Source organism: Eptatretus burgeri, chromosome 9, assembly GCF_056783735.1.
Source record: "Eptatretus burgeri isolate ZD-2024b chromosome 9, Ebu_testis_v1, whole genome shotgun sequence".
NCBI lineage: Eukaryota > Metazoa > Chordata > Myxini > Myxiniformes > Myxinidae > Eptatretus > Eptatretus burgeri.
Genome location: NC_140969.1, coordinates 99,818,358 through 99,840,857, shown reverse-complemented (window position 1 = coordinate 99,840,857; position 22,500 = coordinate 99,818,358). Strand labels below are relative to the sequence as shown.

General features: G+C 37.2%; 1 protein-coding gene across 1 annotated transcript in view; it reads right to left on the bottom strand.

Annotated features, from left to right (window-relative positions):
- Positions 1-22,500, bottom strand: part of LOC147020739 (stimulated by retinoic acid gene 6 protein-like) — a 118,974-nt gene that overhangs the window by 87,422 nt on the left and 9,052 nt on the right. The window contains exons 3-4 of the mRNA XM_085896329.1: positions 20,004-20,101; positions 19,164-19,303 (exon numbers count right to left, since the gene is read on the bottom strand). Coding sequence (XP_085752455.1) covers positions 19,164-19,303; positions 20,004-20,101 — 238 coding nt within the window. The remainder of the gene's footprint in view (positions 1-19,163; positions 19,304-20,003; positions 20,102-22,500) is intronic.

Here is a 22,500-nt window from a genome sequence, read left to right as displayed (position 1 = left end):
AACAATATATATCCTGTTAGAAAGCCCAGAACATAATGGCAACATCTTCACAGCTGTTCCCGTGCATGGGAGGAGCCAGTGCTGGAGTGACTGCGCTTACACCAACGGGGGCGCTGGAAAATGCCCATCACTCTATTTGATCTGCTGTTAAACTCCTCCCTCGCCAGGGGATTATAAAACGCTGTGCTTTCCGCAAAGAAAGGGAGACACAGAACTCGGTGATTCATGTGATCAATATTGGCTTGGTGGTGAGAGGCAAAACGAAGTGGTGGAATGGACTGGTGGCAGAACGGAGTCCACAGAGTGAGGCACTGGCTGAGCAAGAGAGAGCTAGATCGAGCAGTCATAGGGCCAAGCCATTAACACCAAATGTTTACAGACTTTCTTGCACCTCCTTGGGCTATCGTCTTCTTGCATGTTTTTCTTTCTTTCCATTTTGTCTGCTGTGAACGCACTTCAGGGTAAATTCATCAAATTAATTATAAGTAAGAACAGTGAATATGTTTTTATTATTGTAAATTAACAGCCCTTTATAGATGCGTGTGAAACAAATTTTTCTAGTATCAGTCAATACTTTGTGTGCCACCATTTACCTTCCTGAGTATCATCACTCTTTTACCCATCTTTCTTTCAAGTAAATGAAGCAATCTTACAGGAATATTGTGCCAAAGATCCTTTAGTTAGTACATTCCACAGTTCTGTAAGATTATTTGGGTTCCTCTTTTTCTCTTTTTCGAAATAATCCCATATGGCCTTGATGGGACTCTTGTGTGGCCATTCTAACCTTTGAGCATACGAACTGAAACTTTGTTCTCCATGTACTGTTTTACGATATTGGAAGTGTGTTTTGGATCAATATCTTGTTTCCCCCCAGATGCATGAAGTGAAAATAGGGGTTCAGCAATTGGTTCACTTTGGCTTTTTGTCTACAAATGTCAGTTTATGATCGAGGAACAACTAACTTTCAACTGAATGTTATATTGTTAACATGACTCGGAACATGAATTGGAAAACGAACCTGTAGATTAGCAGTACTTTGGCTCTGAATTTGTCCCGATCGCGCATGCTCAGAATGGAAAAAAAAAATACTCTATCTGTCTGGCAGTCAGACAAAATTGAAAATCATTCCAAACAGGAATCTTACTGTTTTTAGCGATGTGATGTAGGACACAAACAACAGGCACGAATAACTAATGTAACATGTTGAATAAGGTGGTATAAAAGACGTGGCATGAATGGCGGTAAACTTCCGGAAAAAATTTCTACAACCGTTGATATCTATATTTTATTTCAAATGAATTATATACTTGAACACTGTAGAAACCTTTTTAGTATGTTCAAAAACATTTTGTTCAGCAGTACTTGGACAGAATATTAATGCATTTTTACACATCTCAACCAACCAAATTTGTGACCCCGCTCATGCCCTTTTCTTTTAAGATTACATGGGGTAAGATAATCTATGTACTCTGAAGTAAAAATAACAAAGAATCCCCTTCCGATTAAACGATTTACACGAGGAACTGCATGGTGCTGCAGTATCTGCTTGTACTTTGTTTTTGTTAGTGTCTCATTGATTTCAACAAATTTTCCGACAGCAAAAGCTGTTATGCCATATTTTTCGGCCTATAAGTTGATGTGGCGTACAAGTCAAATTGGCAAATTTTCCCAGTTTTCTATCCATCATTCATAAATGTCCATTTGGATTCAAAGATGTGGCAAAGTCAACTACGATAATTAACAAAACAGTCAGTAAGAACAATAGAGGTGTTACTTTCTCCCTGACACACACAATGCATCGCTGCATATGGTGCTCTCAGGGTTGTGAATATGAATGAGCTGTTTTGTGCAAATTATTTGAATCACTTTGTGGGATGACCTTTCGGATAAATTAGGAATGCAAATCGTTTTTCAACATTTTTGTTCTCATGTACAGGTACGGTAAATAAAACAACCTACAGAATAATCATTGCACATTACATTTTGTCACAGTTCACTACTTAGGGGAGAGTGGGGCAAGATGATCCCTGGGGCATGATGATCACCCCTCTCTCACGACTCCAATAAAGCTCGTATTGGACAGTGGTGCCACTCAGCGATAGATCGATTACCTACAATTCCACTGTGGAAGGCGCATGACGAGAAAAAACGCTGTGTTCGTTTTATCAGAAAAACAATTTCCCCCCTGAAGGAGAAAATTTTCGCATCATCAGTGAGTACGTATTATCTCTATGAATAAGTGTAGTAAGAATGGTATCTGTATATAGGTAGATACGTAGCTTATATGCCCATATTGCGTGTATGTTTTGCCTAGCTCATTGCTGTAATTGATGAATGCCAGACGATTTTGTAAAAATGGCAGCGGTGGGGCAGGATGATCACTTGGTTGTGGGGCAAGTTGATCAGGTGATCATCTTGCCCCACACCACGATAATCTTGTCCTGTTTTTATTCATTGTTTTCTTCCGGTATTCATTCATTGTGTCTTGCAGAGTAAAGATGGATACACCCGTGAGAAATGCAATCGCCGCCGAGACGGAAGCCAGAAAACAACTAGAGCAGAAAAAGAGCGATGCCAAGGTCCGTAGAGCCGCCAAATCTGCCCAGACGAAACCTAAAAAGATGTTCAAGGAAACGAAATCACGAAAATGTGTAGGCCTACAGTTAGACAGTGAATCATCGGATGATGCTGATGCTGGTGATTTCCAGCTTCGAGATGAAGATTCAGAGCCAGATGACAATAATCTTGTATATTATTTCCGAGTTTGTGGTTTCGTGTCCTGCTATCTTCGACTTTGTTCTGCGCTCGAGTAACGTGATATTCGGCTTACATTATCTCAAAGACCATATGAGGTGCATGGTACAAAAAAGTAAATAAAATGGTTCTGAAACAGTGAAATCGTATTCCACTTACTGCATTAAAGTAAAATTACTACTGATACTCTGCATCAGTTCCTTTCTCAAACATACCCACCCCAACATGTCGCGCAGAGCGTGGGTTATGCTAGTGATATTATTGAAGGAGACTTTGTAATTACAAAAATGGATGGGAAAAAAGCACGATCAATTCTGTACATAACGCGTGTAGAGGCAATCGACGACGATGGATATAAGGGGGCCTTTCTCCGCAAAGTACCTTCTCATATGAACTTCGATCGACCTACGTTCATCGTGGACGAGACAGATTGTGGGACTTTTTCCAAGGAGGACATTTAAAAAACTACCTCCACCCGAATTTTTAAAGGGAAGCCAGAGAAAATCAAAGCAACTGGTATTCAAAATTGATCTCAGTCAGTGGGAGTTGCGAATTTAGACATTAAGACTGGAACACAAAGATAAATGACATGAAAATGGACGTTCGTATCCGGTTGGGTATGGGACAATGTTTTGGAAATATTATGTTGGTATCCTAGATGGATATATATATAAATGAAATTATTTTTAGTTCATTAAAATTCGAACACATTGCTTATTTAGACTGTCCTCATGTTTCCTTAGGACCATGATCATCTTTCCCCAAAGTGATGATCGACTTGCCCAGGGGTGGGGCAAGTTGAGCATTTCGACCACAAATATCGAATTGCCTTTTATAGACATTTAATGATCTCTAATATTCTCAAAATTGGGCAGTTACTTGGGGCGATAGATGGACTAACGAATGGCAATTGAATGGTGTTTGGCTGGCAAATCATCTGACGGCAAAACGGACAAAACCAAAAAAGGGACCATCTTGCCCCACTCTCCTCTACTCCTTAATTTAAAAAAAGAGAACACCTGACACATTGTAATACTATCAATTGCTTCCATACTTGTATTTATTTAGGAAAAAAGATGTTAAAACTTTTGAAACCCTGACCCAAGTATTTGAATTATTTTCTGTCGTTCTTGGGGAGACAACTGAGTTTTGCTCTTCTTAATTTATTTTATTGCTTGCAATTTATGGGATTAATTTTGGGCATCGTTTATACTCTTTATAGCACCCGCTACATTTCCCACAGCAAAAGCAGTTGAACCAATTAGGTCTTTCTGTTGAAGAATAGTTGAACCTATACCCATGAGAGTATCAATTATCCCATCTCCTTTTTTTCTAAATTGATGTCTTAAACCCCTTTGTTTCTTCGGTTTATAGTATCCTCCACCAAGATACATACCTTCACCCTTGTAGTGTGGGGAAAGGAACATCCCACCCCTGTAATTATTTTATATTTTCCCCACTCGTGTTTCCTCACAATAACCATCATATTTATTAATTGGAAAACTTCACATAGGTGAATTCTAATGGATATAATTTCTCCATTAAAAGAAATCATGCGATTATCTTGGTCGGTTATCGTAAATTTTACTTTGTATATGGTTTTTTCCCGACACAGGTAGATAAACCAGTTTTTTGGGTTCCATATTGAATGTATAACCAATTGGGGTTGTTTTCACTGAATGAAAATATTGTATTTGTTCTTATTCCATCATTATAAGTACCATCAATCAAATCGCAGTGAATTAATACCGAATTTATGCCTGAGGATATTTGAATGACATTATCACTGTAAAACGTCCCATTAGTTTCAATCTTTTTTGAGGAGAAACCCAATAACTCTCTAAATGAATTGTTATCAATTGTGAAATCAACCTTGTAGTTATTTTTTAAGTTTAATCGTTGATTTTGAAATATGTTTTTGAATATCTATAACAATATGTTTTGGTTCATCACCCTGTTCTTTCATAAGGCAAGCAATTTTGAAAAGATATTTGAGAAATCTCATATGCTCCGGGTGAAACTGTTATCGTTTTGTATCCATTTCCCGGATTATAACTAAACTTGTCATTTTTCTCGGTGATATTAAATATGGTAGTATAAGTTTCCATGGACAATAAAGATGCCTCATATTCTTTTGTTGCATCAAGTTGTAGTGGGTATGGGAATGAAGATGTGTGGTCACTTGTTGTGAAATTAAAACCAAGGATTGTGCTTCTCATCTTATTTAATATGGGATAAAATGTCTTTGTATTGACATTTATCAATTATTTTCATGTTCATCAACTGGTCTAAAATGGCTGATGCTTCATTAAAACAATTGTTATTTCCAGCCTTCTTACTACCTAACAGCAATAACAGTCTATTAACTAATTGTGATGGGTCATTTGGAAGAAAACTAACACCTGAACCAAGCCTACTTACAGCCTGAATAATGTATTTCTCCTTCTCATTCTTCCTACTTTTACCAGAGACTAACCCTATAATTAAGCGAGTCCAGCAGATCAATATATACTCTATCATCCTTATTTTTCATATCCAATGGTTTATCAAAATACTTTGATTCATCCCTCACAGTTGAACCTTGTTTTCCATCTTTTGTTAGAAGAAACATTAATCTCAGAGTTAGTTTAACAGGGGGTTGAGCAGAACTCAAGAACCTTAATTCATCAGTAAATATCAATCCCTTTTCTTGAACAAGATGAAATATTGCTGGTTGTTCTGTTGGAATGAGTCCTGCTTTGGTTTTTGAATCCGCTGAATATTCATTTTTTTGAAGAGCCTTCACAATATAATCAGGGGGTTGATTAATCTCTTCCAGTTGTTGAAATAATCCATCATCATATTCTAATTCTCCTCCATGTTCTAATTCTTCCTCCGTCATTTCACTGAAATCTTTTAACATTTGAAGTTTTTTAGGAGTATATTCTGTTGTGGGAACTGTGGAAGCATCGATAATTTTTTCCTGGGAAGTTTTTAAAAGTGGTTAAATTTTTTTTATCTTGTTTTCTTTCAAATGCTTCTTCACCCATTAGTTTCTGCCTGCGTCTCTTCTTTATGTCTTCCTGTTGTTTTACAACTTTTGAAACCAACTCTTGATGCTCCTTAAATCTTCTTGCTCTTTCTTTCGCATCCATTTATTTATTGGAAAATATAATTCACTGAATTATAAAGGTCAACAGGGAAATTTTCCTTTTCTTCATCATTAAAGTATATGTGTTCAAATAAATCCTTTTCTTTAAATATTTCATCAAATTCTTTATTAACATTAATACAAGTTGTAATTTCTTCTTCACTAATACTTGTATCTCTGCTTTTCATACGTTTGGGTTGAGTTTCTTCATCAACATCAAAACCGAATGATAAAATCTTAACCCCATTACCACTCAGATGTTTAATAATTTGTCTCATTCCTTCGAGATTCGTTTCTAATATCACAAGACCACCAGATTTTAGTTTCTTTAACTCACTCTTACAATGTGAATATTTTGTTGTACCAAGAGAAACCTCCTCAAATATTTGACCTTCATTCCTCAATCGCATATGTTCCTCTACTGAAATATAATAATAATCTTCACCTTCGACTTCTCCAGGTCTTATTGCTGAAGTTGTTGTTGATACAATACGAACTACATGGTGCTTTTTAAGCAAATTTACAATATTCTCATTTGTACTATCCAAGAACCTTGATTTATGAAAGTTTTTTTTCCAGAAGTAGATTTACTCACAAGATTTATAATAATAGTTGTCATTTATATATGTAATTGTTTAGAAAATAAAAAATAGATCTTTTAATATCTCATCTTGTTTCACAACAATATATTAATACTTTTCAGTCGTGTGCTTCAAATAATCCCCAAATTCCTTTTTACTACATAATGTAGAACAATTTTCTCCAAAAATTGTTTATATCTATTGAATTTAACTTGAATAAAATAAAAGTATTAGCATTGTTTCTTATTGAGCGACGAGAGAGTTGAAAGTATGATTGACTAAGATAAATACAATTACAAGAACAATGTCTCCCTCTTGTGTAGTAGCTATCCATTACCGTTTGGTTTCTCTCATTAACACAATCATCAAAGATAACGAGGTTTTTTTTGATTTATTCAAATGTTGGGGAGAAGGTATATCATCCGTATTATCACAAAGAATACAAGTTATCGGCTTTGATTTCTTTTTATATCTCTGTGTATCACAAAATAGTTGTATTATAATATCTTCAATGTTGTAATCATTTAGTTTGTTTTGAAGTTTAAATAAACCGATTTATATCTTCCTTTTGAAGACCAGCATTAAAACCTTGTGAGAGTAGTTGATACTCAGGTTGAAAACTTGACTTTGTGAAAATTATTAAATTATCATAATCTAAAAAGTTGGGAGTCAGGAGCATCTTTAAAAGTAAGCAGGTTTTTCTACATCTGCTTGAACCAACTATGAGACATCTTCATGAATTTGGAAGATTTTTATGGTTGTTAAATTTTATCTTATTTTCCCAAATGGGTAAAAAAACATTCATTTATATATTTGGAAAACAGGTTATTTAATTTATTATTGGCTTTTTTAGAAACTCTATATTTTATCCTAAGTTCAGGTTTAATTTCAAGATAATCCATTATTTTATTTATACAATATCTTGTGTTGATATTTCCCTGAAAATGACAATCGTTAATAATATAAATCATCAATCCACAAAACATGGTCGTCATTTGTTCAGTCTCTTCTCTTGTAAGAAAAGGTGTATTATCACCCTCATACTTTACATTCATTTCTCGAATCAATCTTGTAAAGTAATTCATTTTTGGTGTAAATCTCAAAGAATTATATTCCTTTTTATATTTTTTATTATCATTAATTAGAAGATAATCACAGAATATACATTGTTTATAGGCTTTTGACTCTGTGTTTAATCCCCATCTTTCACAAGAAGGACAATTCTCAAATTTGTCATGTGGAGAATCAGGAAATTCAAGAGGCTCAAAATTTAGTAAACTTTTCATATTTATAAAGGAAAACTTGACTTCAAATAAAATTCATCTTCGGTATCATCTTCGGTACTTTCATTGGTGCTTTCACAATCATCTATAAAACTACTTTCATAACTATCGTTTGAACACAAACTGTCGGTATCATAACTGTCTTCTGTTCCAACAGAGATACTATCACTCTCATTATCTTCAAAATCTTCAGTTGAATAATGCCTCATATTTAATTAGTAGAAAAAAAACATTACCATCTATATCTATATACTTTTTTCCATTAACAGATTCAACTAGTACATTTTTTATATTAAAGGTAATTTTAAAATGATCCTTAACTACTATTGAACGAAATGTCATTTCACCTAATATATGAACATCCTTTATTTCATCAGGATTTACATATTTAGGGTTGTTGAAAAAAAAAAATACAAATTTCTCCTTGCATATTAGAGATGGTCTTGTCTTTCTTTCTCAAGCTTCATCCATAAGGTTTTTATTTTTTGATACTTTTTCTTGTTTCATTGCTTTTTCTAGTTTTGAATATATTGCCAGAAGGAGAGGAGAAACTTTTGTTAGAGCTACTTTAATTGATGTTCTTCCAGATATACTAAAAGCCCTTCCACTGAAGGAAATTGAAGAACTGATATTATTCACCATAATTGTTTTTATCCAATAGTTGTTATATTTATCTTTATTCAATTTTACATCCTCGACATATTTCTCAGTATCTTTTACAAATGAAGAGATTGATTGAAAGGTGTCTTTCATGTCTTGATACATTGTATTTATTAAGTGAAAAAAGTTGGAAGATAAAATGATTTTAAGCACAGCTTCACCTATAAATTAAATGGAATTTTCATCAAGAAAATTTTATTTTAAGCAAAGTTTTGTTATATAAATATGGTGAATACAACGTAGTGTGATGTTTGTAATCATGAATATAAATGTTATACAAAAACACCTTCAAACCAACAAACACACATTCAATCTTTTCAGATAAATGTCTTCACTTGACCAAGAAACAAAACATTGTGAAAGATGTGATAATGATATTCTTTAAAAAAAAATTATAATAAACACCTTCAATCATGCAAGCACAAGAACAATGAAGAAAGGGAAGGTGCCACTAAATTCTCCATTGAAAACACTGATGGGACATTTAAAGGACACATACAAATTTTTGTTTCGCTTTGTTTGTTTGTTTCGCTTTCAAGACCCTGGACCATCTTCAATCATGGAAGCTGTTGATATGGTTAAACAAAGTATTGAAACTATAATTAAAAACACATTAAGTGAAATGAAAACTTTTAAGTTTTATGTCGGAATAAAATTGAATATGGTAAGATAAGGTGATGAAACTACTCCCGAAATGAGGACAAACCCTCACTTTATCTCATCATTTCAAGATTTTGTAAGATGTGATGTTTACGATGAACTCGAGACAAGAACAAGATGTTGATAACACTGTAGTAGGTAGTAGATTTGCTATTACAAAAATAATCTTTTTAGATATACACAACTTAAAATCAGATTCTATTCAAGCTTCTTCTTGTCTTGATTTATCAAAAGAGATAAAACTTAAGAAAGTGGTTGTTAATATTCAAAAGAAAGATAATAAATGTTTTCTATGGTCTGTTCTTGCTCACTTACATCCTCCACACTGGAAACCTGAAAGGGTTGAACATTATTAGACATATGAGAATACATTAAATGTTAAAGATTTAAAGTTTCCAATGTCATTGAGAGATATTCCTAAATTTGAGAAAATGAATAATCTATCTGTTAATGTATATGGATTAACGGATACAAACAAAGTTCAGATATTAAAAATTTCAAACAACTATAAAAATGATGAAACACACATTGACCTTCTCTACTTCACTTCAAAGGAAAAATCACATTATGCTTTCATCAAAAAATTTTCAAGATTAACCAAATCACAACTATACAAGAGAAAATGTAAAATGTATCCTTGTAAGAGATGTCTCAACTCCTTTCACACAAAAGAACGATTAAATCAACATTCGAAATATTGCAGTAATCATAAATCAACCATAATCAATTTACCAAAAGCAGGTTCAAACATATCATTCAAAGATTTTAACAAATCCATAAAACATCCGTTTGTGATATATGCTGATTTTGAAAGTATCCTTGAAAAGATAGATTCTGTTTCTCCAAATCCAAATAAATCATACACAAATAAATATCAAAAACATACTCCTTGTGGTTTCTGTTATTATATCAAATCATCTGTTGGTGATGAATACAACAAGTTAGAACTTTATAGAGGAGAAGATGCCTCAGAGGAGTTTGTAAGACGATTGGAAAAAGACTGCATAAGACTAAGAAATAATGGTTAAAACCTATAAACCAGTCATTAACAAAGGGAGAGAAAAAGGAATTTAGAAAGAACAGTATCTGTCATATTTGTGAGGAGAAAATTGAGGGAGAGGTAAAAGTTTGGGATCATTGTCATCTTACTGGAAAATATAGAGGTCCAGCTCATTCCCATTGTAATCTTAATTACAAGCCCCCAAACTTTCTTCCTGTCTTTCTTCACAACAACGCTCACTATGACACACATCTATTTATAAATGAACTTTCAAAGACATCTGGAGATATTTCTGCCATTCCTAACACAGATCAAAAATACATCGCATTCACAAAAACGATTCACTTTACTTCACAAACAAGAACACCCCCATAACCCATTTCAGATTTCTTGACACGTACAAGTTTATGGCAAGTCCATTATTACCTTCGCAAACTTTGTTGCGAAGGTTATGTTTTGATCGCTGTGTATTTATTACCTTCGCATTCTGCGAAAGGTTATGCATTGGTCGCTGTGTATTTATGTGTGTGTGTGTGTGTGTGTGTGTGTGTGTGTGTGTGTGTGTGTGTGTGTGTGTGTGTGTGTGTGTGTGTGTGTGTGTGTGTGTGTGTGTGTGTGTGTGTGTGTGTGTGTGTGTGTGTGTGTGTGTGTGTGTTATTCGCATAACTCAGAAAGTATGAAACCAAATCGCTTGAAATTTGGTGGGATGATGGGTTATTATCCAAGGAACATTTGATTAGATTTTGGGAGCGATCGGGTTAAAGGTCAAGGTCACGGAAAGGTCAAATTCGTATTTTACCATAGCGTGGTCAATTTTGATCTAATTGGCATGCAACCGATGCCAAAATGTTCAGAATTCATTGCCCAATCTTGTGATGGGCGACATGAAACAATTACCTCATTACCCTTGTTAGCGGTTGGGGGTCAAAGGTCAGTGGGGTCACGACCTTTCAAAATATGCGGTTTTTGTCATAACACGGTCAAATCAAAACCGATTTGCATGAAACCAACACCAAAATGTTCACTGTTCTGTTCCCCCCACTCTCATGTGAAGAACAAAAAAGTAGCGGAGGCGAAGGTATGTGCTCTACCGAGTGCCCATTCTAGTTTATTTATTTGTGAATATGTGTGTTTGTTTGTTTGTTTGTTTGTTTGTTATTCGCATAACTCTAAAAGCATTGAACTGAATCGCAGCAAATTTGGTTGGATGATTGGTTATTATCCGAGGACCATTTGATTAGATTTTGGGAGCGATCGGGTTTAAGGTCAAGGTCAAGGTCATGAAAAGGTCAAAATCGTCTTTTTACCATAGCGCGGTCAATTTGTATCCAATTTGCAGGCAACTATTGCCAAAATGTTCAGAATTCAATGCCCCATCTTTTGATATGTGACATGACACAATGACGTAATAACCCTTATTAGCGGTTGGGGGTCACGACGTTGCAAAATGTGCGGTTTTAGTCATAACACAGTCAATTCTTATCCGATTTGCATGAAACCAACACCAAAATGTTGACTGTTCTGTTCCCCACACTCTAATACCAATTACAAAATTAAGAGTACAAAGGTCAAGGTCGAGGTCATGAAAAGGTCAAAATCGTCATTTTGCCATAGTGCGGTCAATTTTTATCCAATTTGCATGCAACCAATGCCGAAATGTTGTGAATTCAATGCCCAATCTTGTGATATATGATATGACACAGGGAATTTAATGTTTTTAAGCCATCATAACACATGAGATGGCAGATGTGGTATGGGATTAAATACCCTCACAATCAACGGTTTCTGGGGGGGGGGCAAAATGTAGCGTTGGCGAAGGTATGCGCTCTACTGAGTGCCCGTTCTAGTCTAACTGAACATCAAATATTAAAAACTTACTGAATCTTATATCACATTTCTCAAATCAAGAAGAGATTGATATCTGATCACAAAAGGAATATATCCGTATGACTATATGGATTCATTTGAGAAGCTTAAAGAAACACAACTTCTTTCAAGGGAAAGTTTCAATAGCAAGTTGAATAAAACTCATATTTCCGATCGAGATTATACACAAGCTAAAAAGGTTTGGGAGAATTTTAATATAAAGAATCTTGGAGAATATCATGATTTGTATCTTAAAACTGATGTATTGTTATTTGCTGATGTGTTTGAAACTTTTAGAACAGTGTGTCATAATAAAAATTCTTATGGATTGGACCCCGTTCACTATTACACAGCCACGGGTTTGGCTTGGAGTGCTAAGTTAAAAATGACAAAACAGAATTTGGAATTAATCAGTGATATAGATATGCTTTTAATGATAGAGAAGGCTAAAAGAGAAGGAATATCTCTAGTATGTTCCAAGAGATATGCTAAAACAAATATCTTCCTGATTAAAATAAGAATGAGGACAACTCTTACCTGATGTATTATGATGCTAGCAATTTGTATGGGTGGGCTATGTCTCAATCTTTATCTTATGGAAAACTTAAATGGGTTAAAGAAAAACATGAAAAAGTTTTACAAGACATTGTTGTCTCCTCTCAAAAAGAATTGGATGAAGCTGAAATTGGATATTATTTTGAGGTTGATTTAAAATATCCAGAAGAACTTCATCACAAACATAAAGACCTACCTTGATAAATACCCCTGATAAATAAAGTCCAAGAAAAGAATGGTTAAGTGATTACCAACAGTCATTTAATATAAAAGTTAAATCTCCAGAAAAACTACTTACTCCATAAAATGATAAAGTTATGTTTTGCATCAAAGGAACTTGAGACAATATTTATCTGCTGTGTTGAGAGTGAGGAAAATTCATAGGATTTGGAAATTTAAACAAATAATTGGTTAAAGAAGTATATTGATTTTAATACAAAAAGGAGAACAGAAGCTAAAACAGATTTTGAGAAGGACTTTTATAAATTAATGAATAATGCTGTATTTGGAAAGACTATGGAAAATGTTAGAAATCGACAAAACATAAGACTTGCTACATCTTGGAAACAGGCTTCAAAGTAATTTTTTTTGTATACCTTGTCGAGGCTCGTGTGAGAGCTAACACACAACACGCAGCAAGGGGGGCATGAGACAAGAGGGGCGGGAGTGGGAAGGACAAAACAGTGGGGAACAGAGACATTAGGAGATCTGTGGAAGGGAGAGGGATGGGACGGGGAACATGGGGAAAACAAGATGGACATTACTGGAACTTTCAGGAAGGAAAGCAGGGAATTTGAAGGAGGTGGGCTTGGGTGGATTATCAGGGAAAGAAAAGATCGAGGATTTGGATGGGGGATGATAAGAGGTGGTGGTGAACAGCTGTTTTGAAGGCCTGGAGGGAAGAAAGGGATAGAATAGAGTGAGGGAGTTTATTCCAAAGGTGGGAAAAAAGAAGAATGAAAGAGTGAAGGTGAGCAGTGATTCGTGATTTTGGTAGTTTTACCAGAAGGTGGTTGTTGGTGGACTTTGAACGCCATGTGGAAATGTGGTAGGGACAAATCGCAGAGAGAGCAGGGGGGGGCAAGGCTGGAGAGGAGACGGTAGAAGACAGAAAGACCACCGACCAGCCTGCGGTGATTGAGTGAGAGGCCCAAAGACTCAGCCTCATCTCGGGAGATGCCAATGATCCGAAATGCCTTGGTTTCCACAGCGTGAAGCCGAGAAAGGTGGGAGGCAGGAGCACCAGCCCAGAGGGGAGAGCAATACTCCATCAGGCTGTGGACAAAAGCTTTGTAAGTGGTCAGGAGCTCAGGTGGGCCGAGGAAGGACTTTGCACGATGGAGGATTCCCAGTCGGCAAATGGCTTTGGAGGCGAGGTTTGAAATGTGGCTTTCCCAGGAAAGGTCATGGCAGATCGTGAGACCCAGAAGCTTGAAAGAAAGGACTTCTTCCAGAGGATTGTTGAGAAATTGGATGGGGGGGGGGGTTCCAAATGGTCCTTTCGGAGACACATAGTGAGAGTTTGAGATTTGTCAGGATTGAAAGACATGTTCCACGTATTGAACCAGTTTGTGATTTTATCCAGATCTGCAGTGAGCGAAGAAGCTGCTGCTTGCCGGTCTGAGGGATGACCGATGGTACGACAGAGGGTGGAGTCATCAGCAGAGAGCTATAGAGGATTTTCCAGAGTCGGAGAGATCATTGATGAAAACCAGAAAAAGAAAAGGGCCCAGAACGCTACCTTGAGGAACTCCAGTCTGGACAGGAAGAGGGGATGAAAGAATTCCATTTAGGGCCACACGTTGACTGCGACAGGAGAGGAAGTCTGCGAGCCATGAGTGGAGATGGCCTTGGATACCATAGGAACAGAGTTTGGTGAGCAGGGCAGGGTGCCAGACTGTGTCAAAAGCACGCGATATGTCCAGGGATACGGCTCGGATTTCCTGTCTTGCAGTTAATTAATTAATAGTTAATTAAAGTTAATTAATAGACCAAGTTTTGAGCGAGTGGAGGTGTTTTCAGAGAACTTTTGTGCTATTTATTTGAAAAAAGAGAGTATTGTAATGGATAAACCTTTTATATAGGAACATCAATTATTGACTTGTCAAAGTTGTTAATGTATGACTATTACTATAATAATTTAAATTCAAAGTATAAGGACAATGTGTCATTGTTATATATGGATACAGAAAGTTTTACATTCGAAATTAAGACAAGTGATGTATATGACGATATGATTGATAATATTGATATATATGACACAAGTAATTATAAGTTAGGTGATGTGTTGTTTTCATCAAAGAATAAAAAGGTTATTAGTAAGTTTAAGGATGAATTGGGTGGGAAGGTCATGAGTGAATTTATAGGATTGAGATCAAAGTCTTATGCTTTCACATATATTGATAGTCATAACATTGAAAGGTGTGATAAGAAGCTAAAGGGAATAAAGAAAAATATAATCAAGGAAACAATAAACTTTAAACATTATTACAACTGCTTAACCCTTAAGAGGGAAGAGTACAGAAAAATGAATACAATAAGAAGTTATAAACAACAATTATATACAGAAGAGATAAATAAGAAAGCATTAGGAGCTTTTGATGATTAAAGATATATTTTAGAGAATGGAATCAATAGTCTCCCTTATGGTTACAAGTATAAGTGTTAAGATATTGGGTTGGAAATTTTAACAGGCTACCACCATCTTTTTACTGAATTATAAATGATAGAACCAAGCAATAACCAAACCAAAGAGTGGAGATGTAATCAGCCTTGGTATTTAAATGGTAAACATAAAGAATGTGAGAAATATCAAATAAGTCTTATTGAAGAAATAACCGGGGTAAAAGTAGATAAAACAAATAAGCGAATAAATTTAATTACAAATAGGTTGGAGGATGTAAAGAAAAAAAACTAATATCCTTAAATGGACTGAAAACTTTGAAGGTTATCAATTGAACAATGGAAAAACAATTTACTACAATCTCAAAATGATATGTGGCTCAGGAGGTGGTCAAATAAGAGCATTATGAGAAAAGTTTATCATTTAATTTCTGCTCAACAAAGACACTTATACCAGGAACCAAGTTCCAAGTTATGATTTGTGAATATACTCGATGGAAATGAATGTTATATGAAAATTAAGTTATTCCCTGAAGTAGAACATGGGCAAGTATTCGTTGATTCACTCTTTGAGTGGAATGAAAATATAAAAGGACTGTGATTATGTTGGGGGGAAGAAGTGTTTTAATCAGTAAGTCTCAATCTTTCATAGTCTGAATTTTACATTTGCTTGCATGGGAGGGAAGGGGATAGGTGGGGAGAAAATCAGTCCTATTTTGAGCTTTTGAGTCAAAGTTTTTCCTTTTTCCCCATTCATTTGAATTGGCATCCCAGAAACCCCATTTATCATCTACTCAGTAGTGTAGTTTAAATTTGACTATAATCTATTGGGGTAGTTTTCTGTGCCTCAACTCTGCCATGGAGACCTGCTGCAATCAGCCTTCTGCACATAATGCTGGACGAGATGTTAATGATCAAGCCTGGTCTTATTTCATTTCTCAGCTGCTGAATTTATTTTCTTCTATCGCATAAGCTGAGCAACATCAAGTACTTGGCTTGCCTTGGGGAGGTTCTTCTGGATCTTCCTGGCCCTTCCTCTTCTTGTACCAACCCAGTTTTTTAGCCACTTCTCGCAAGGCTCTAAGGGAGCTCGGCATTATTCTTGTTCTTCTTGTTCTTCTGAAGACAAAACCTTTCGGACTCGGCTCTTTTCTATCCAGGATCCGGATCTCCTTAAATACTAAACACCTGTACAGATCCTCGCATTGAGGGTGCCTTTTGAGAGCATCTATCATGAACTTTTAAATGTATTCGGACATTTGCTTTTAAGTTTTGAAAAGTTCACGTTACTATTTAAAGATTATTCCATTTAATGTATTGGAATTTCGTAAATACACGATTTTCTTGTCATGAATGACAATCGTCCATGACGGGTGTCGCTATTGGCTCAATCAAGGCACGTGACGAAATATTGGAAGTTGTTTTTTTGTTTTTGTTTTTGTTTTTTCTTCTTCTTCTTCTTCTTCTTCTTCTTCTTCTTCCTCTTCCTGTTCCTCTTCTGGTGAAGACAAAACCTTTAGGATGCAGCTCTTGGACACATTTGTCCTTGTTTTTTCAAGCATTGCAAAGTGTGCGTCATGCCATTGTATGAGATCTTCAGATTTTCTGTTATTTTCTTCATGATGTGTGCCCTTCTTCTCACAGAGTTTGGATCTTCACACATTATTCTGTTGAAAGTTGCTTCCTTGGCAGCGTTCTGAACCCACTCAAAGACTTTCAAGCAAGGTAACAAGCTGATGAAAACTGATTTCACATATTCACTAATTTTCAATTTTTATTGTGATTTCCTCTAATTTGTATTCATGTAACTGGTATCGAATACTTCAATAAGTTTTTCTTATTATTCACGAGCAAATACAACCCATCGCTTCGCTAAAAGGACTTTTAAGCTGGGGGGGGGAGGGTGGAGGTTGGGAGGGGGAGGGTGGAGGTTGGGAGGGAAGGAAAGCAAGGAGGGGTGGGGGAGTAAGGAAGGGGTGAGGAAGGGGGAGAGCAAGGAAAGTGGGGGTGGGGAGGGGAGAAAGGAAGGGGTGGAGAGTGAGGAATGGAGGAGAAAAAGGCCTCACCACACGTCGCTATATACTCCGGGAGGCAAGAGGGAGCGAGGAGGATTGGGGAGAGAGGGGATGGAATGCTTGTATGGTTGATTACAAGGTGGTGGTGTTCTGGACACAGAAGGTGGTGTTCTGGATATGCATTTGATGGGGGGACTTGAGGGAAAGTGGTGGGGGGGGAATGGTCCCCTTATGCCGGCATTAGTACAGGATTGAACAAAATTGGGTAAGTAACAAACAGCACGTTCAAACGGGCAATACTAAACAATGCCCGGACACTGCCCAGAAACATCTGTGTGGGTGGAAGGGCTCTGGGAGGAGGTAAGCATGAGGGAAGGGAAAGGGAAGGACGGGCGTTTTCCTTCAATCATCAAAAAAGCCACCCCAGTGTTTGTGCCTTTATTTAAATTCCACACATATAAGCTCCAGAATCTCTTGACCTGAGACAAATTGCAGAATGGATCCGAGCAGCCGTTCTGCCTGCTAAAAAAAAAAAGCTTTCATTTGTCCAATTCGCACATTCTTTAACACCTTTCCTCTCTTCAACCTCTGGAGAATTGTGTGGTGGTAGAAGGGGTTTAGGAGGATAGCGTGAGGGGAGGGGAAGGGAAGGCAGCATGAGGGGAGGGGAAGGGAAGGCAGCATGAGGGGAGGGGAAGGGAAGGCAGTGTGAGGGGAGGGGAAGGCAGCGTTGGGGGAGGGGAAAGGCAGCGTTGGGGGAGGGGAAGGCAGCGTTGGGGGAGGGGAAGTCAGCGTAAGGGGAGGGGAAGGGTAGCGTATGTCACATGTTTCACTCAGCCAATCATCTTATTTCCTATGACGCTCCAGACATTTTGGTTCAAGCGCAATCATGAGTGAGTATATTCAGTGTTTTACATGCCGTTTTGTAATCTTATGAATCCGGCCATGATGTGAGCTGCATTTTGCTGTTTCACCTTCCTATGTCACCGTAAAGTGATCGCCATCTTGTCTGTACATATATTTCGTGTAATGGCGACCTTTTTCTGCCCATCAGATAACTTTGATTCCCAATTGATCGGATGTGGCCTGCATCTACCCTTATGCCAGGATGAGGTTTATTGTGATATGCCCTATATTATACTGAGTCTGTTAATATTTGCAGAGCATTATTATGACGCTTTGTGCATTGCCAGTATGTGCATCGTCCTCTGGAGCCATGCCGACCAGATGGTCTCATGTCTGTATATCAATTTAAACATGCATTGCCGTCAGCCATGCTGACCTGTGTGTCTTGTATGTGGAACCTATTCGTGCATTTTGTTTGTTGCAATGAATCTGCGTGGAAGAAAGGTCAATGAATAAAGAACCGAATGAAAGATGTGACATCTGCTTCATCAGTGATCTTTTATAGCAGCACTGAAAATCGTCCTGGGGTTCAGCAGCACTGAACACAAGGAAACACAAGGAAATCAGACACAGATGGAGGCCACTCAGCCCATCATGCCTGCATGACATCAACACCATACTAATTTATCAACATCAAGATTAGCCAGTGTTTTAGATGGGGAAGATGAGCATCTTTGAAAGTCCCTTTGTAAACCTGTTGCCTTCTTTCGTTTATCTCCTCCGTGAGCTTCGACTTTGAATTTTAAAACTGTTCGCCACATTATGGGAAACGATGAAAGTCATCCTTAGAATCCCAGGATGTTTCTTCAATCTTTTGAAATAAGCAACAGTCCATTACATCCCATAAATTGAGCCACATTCTGAGTTCTTAACCTAATCTATCGGGGCACCGCATCATTGACACAATATCTTCCCCTTCAGTAATGACACAACCAACAGACCAAATTTGTGGCTGAATCCTATCCAGATTTGCAATCGCTACATAGCTCGACCAAGCACCACTAAAAGGTCACACAGGATCAGATGGCAGCTCATGCGGCAAGTTGTTTTGCTAAAAAAAGGAAAATGAAATTTGAAGGCCTCCTGATATTATCTGTTAATAGTAGTTGTCTTGTTGAGGTAAAATCTTACCTTTGGCCCATGATGGAGCAGCAAAGTTAAAGTAAGTCGAGTAGTCATTGTGGAAGAGAGCGATGACTATGTTGGTAGTTGCTCCAAATGCAATTGCGTAAGACCATCGATTTCTGTGCTGCCCCATCATATCCATCGGCCTATAAGCACGTAAAGACAAGACACTGATTGAAAACTCAGCACATAGTCACGTTTTTGTTTTTCTTACTATAGCAAAAGCAAGAGTGATTTAATGTTGGTGCAAATCCAAATCAGTGGCATTGTTGTTACAAGATCCACTCTGAGTCTGGGAGGTCAGCACTTTCATTCTGATCATGGCCAAGGCATACTGTAGTCATACTGTAGTACATGCTACTTTCTCACATGATACTCAGCATTTAGAGTATGGATCATGGACAAACCGTGTGGGTTGGCATCCCTTGAGGAGGGAGATTCCTTGCTATAAATGGCTGACCGACTACGGAGAGAAAAGCACTGTCACAAGATGGTGCTACTGTCAACCAGTGTTGCTTGATGTCTAGTCCTGCATCTACTTTCTTTGTCTGCATGGAATGTGTGATTTGTGTGTATCCGTGTGTGACAACTCTTCCATGGACTTGCCACTTCTGATGTTCCGAAATGAAATGCCACTTGGAATGACTTCATGACAAGACTACAAACAATATTCTGATGAGAGAGAGAGAGAGAGAGAGAGAGAGAGAGAGAGAGAGAGAGAGAGAGAGAGAGAGAGAGAGAGAGAGAGAGAGAGAGAGAGAGAGAGAGAGAGAGAGAGACAGAGACAGAGAGAGACAGAGACATAGACAGAGAGACAGAGAGACAGAGAGACATAGACATTCTTACACGATGATGCAAAAGCGTCCATTCAGGTCAAGCTTCTCGTCCAGCTTGGTTCTGTTGACCCGCCGGTGTAGGAAGGACAATATCGTAATTATAAAAACCTGCAGAATAAAAATGGATTACATATTATGCACATTTGCGATTATCACTCTCCTTATCATCTATCTCACTTAAACAGGTGTTTTTGCAGGTAATTACCTCTGCCACCGAAGGTGGATGGATGTTGTGTTTTCACCCCTATCTGTCTGTTTGTTTGCTACTTGTGGAAATCGAAAATTTTTCAAGTATATTGGTTGGTCGTGTACGTTATTCTATCTGTTTGATTGTTTGTTATGACGAAAATTGAAAATTTTCATAACATGTCAATCTGTCTCGTTTGTCGGCTCGGCTCAGCACGGCACGGCACTGTGAGTGTGATAACTCGCGAATGCTTTCAGCGATCTTTGTCAAACTTTAACAGAGGATTCCGAACGACAAAAGAGAGCCTGTCAATGCTTTTTGACTATATATATATATATATATATATATATATATATATATATATATATATATGTCAAAGGTCAAGGTGACAGTGACGTCATTTGCATGATTTTCATCATACCTGTCAGGCTTCCACCTGACGCCTACTTGTCTGTTTGTTACTTGCAAAATCGAAGATTTTTCAAGTATATTGGTTGGTCGATTTTGTTATTCTGTCTGTCTGTGTTTATCGCCTGCAGGTCACAATTTTACAGCAATCTTCAGGAAACTTTACCACATGATGGAGTTTGTCATAAGGAAGAAGCCTATTGTTTTTGAGGTCAAAAAGTCAACATAGGCCAAAGGTCAACAACTTAGGTGAGATTTCCAAAATCCTCAATTTTCATCTGATTGACTTGAAATTTGAAGAGTATTTATATTTCAGGTCACTGAATTCAACCAGCGAATTATTTTTTTAAGGTCAACATAGGCCGAATTTCTGAAATTGTAAATTTTCATCTGATTGACTTGAAATTTGAAGAGGAGTTGCATATTTGGTCATTGAATTCAACCACCAATTATTTTTGAGGTCAAATTTGTTTTATGTATTTCGCAACTATCGTGCTATACACAACGTCTTCCTCTTGCTTATTGGTCTGTTTGTTTATTTGTTTGTTTGTATGTCAATCGTCGACAGGTCACAATTTCAAACCAGCCTTGAAGAAACTTCAACATCTGTTGCAGTTCATCATAAGCAAAAAGCCTATTGTTTTTGAGGTTCAAAGGTCAAAAGGTCAACAGCTTTGTCAAATTTCTAAAATCCTCAGTTTTCATCCGACTGTCAAGAAATTTGAACAGGATTTTCACATCATTCATTGAATTCAACCAATTATTTTGAGGTCAACATAGAACAAAGGGTCAGCATTGGCCAAAGGTCAACAATTTTGGTGAAGTTTCTAAAATCCTCACTTTGCATCCAATTGACTTGAAATTTGAAGATGAGTTGCAGATTTGGTCATTGAATTCAACCACCAATTATTTTTAAAGTCAAATTTGTTTTATATATTTCGCAAGTGTTGTGCTATGCAAAACACCTCTCTTGTTTGGTTTTTCTCTGAGCAGAATATCTCAAAATATTATGGACGGATTCGGACAAAACCTGGTGGACAGTTTGGGTGTGTGACGAGGACAAATTGATTCGATTTTGGTGAAGATCCAGATCCAGATACTAGAATTCTTAAAGTGATTCTTCACCTTTGAGAGATAAGGCCCAAAACAATATATAGCAAGATATCTCAAAATTTTGTTGACAGATTATGACAAAACTTGGAGGACGAGTTGATTTGGTGACAAGAACAAGCCAATTCGATTTTGGTTCAGGTTCTCATCCAGATCAGGCCAATCAGTGGGACACAAAACGTAAACCGTTCAGCCTGGCGGAGGTATGCACTCTTACGAGTACCATTCTACTTACCTCTGTGGCAAATTTGAAACAAATTGTGAGGACATCATTCCGCAACAGTGGTGATTGAGCTCATGTGCAATCTCCATTGAAGGGATTTAGGTCCAGCTATATGTTGTGTACAAGTATAGGAATGCGGATGGGAAGTGTGGTTGGGTTATACTTTGTACAAAGAAAATTTAGAAGAAAAAAAAAAGAGAAGGGAGGTTGGAAGGAGACAACAGTAAAGTTGGGAATGGGGTGGAGTGCATGATTGATTGACTCAACCTGTCATCCTTCCAAGGTGAGCAAAATGAGTACCAGCTTACTGGGGTAATAAGTCATTTGAGTATCCTGCGTCAGAGTGGTGACCCATCCAGGATTGGACTCTGTGGCCAAAATAAAACTGCGTCGGCAGCCCCATGCACCTCACCGCATGAAAGGAATGGTTGTTAATCCCGTCCATCCGTCCATCCCACCTGTGGTTTTTAATACATTTTTCCCATACCCTTTAACATATTTCACTGAAACTTGGTGCATGGCTTTATTATGATAAGTTACAGAACGAGTTCGAGTTTCAGGACATTTCGTCAATTTTTC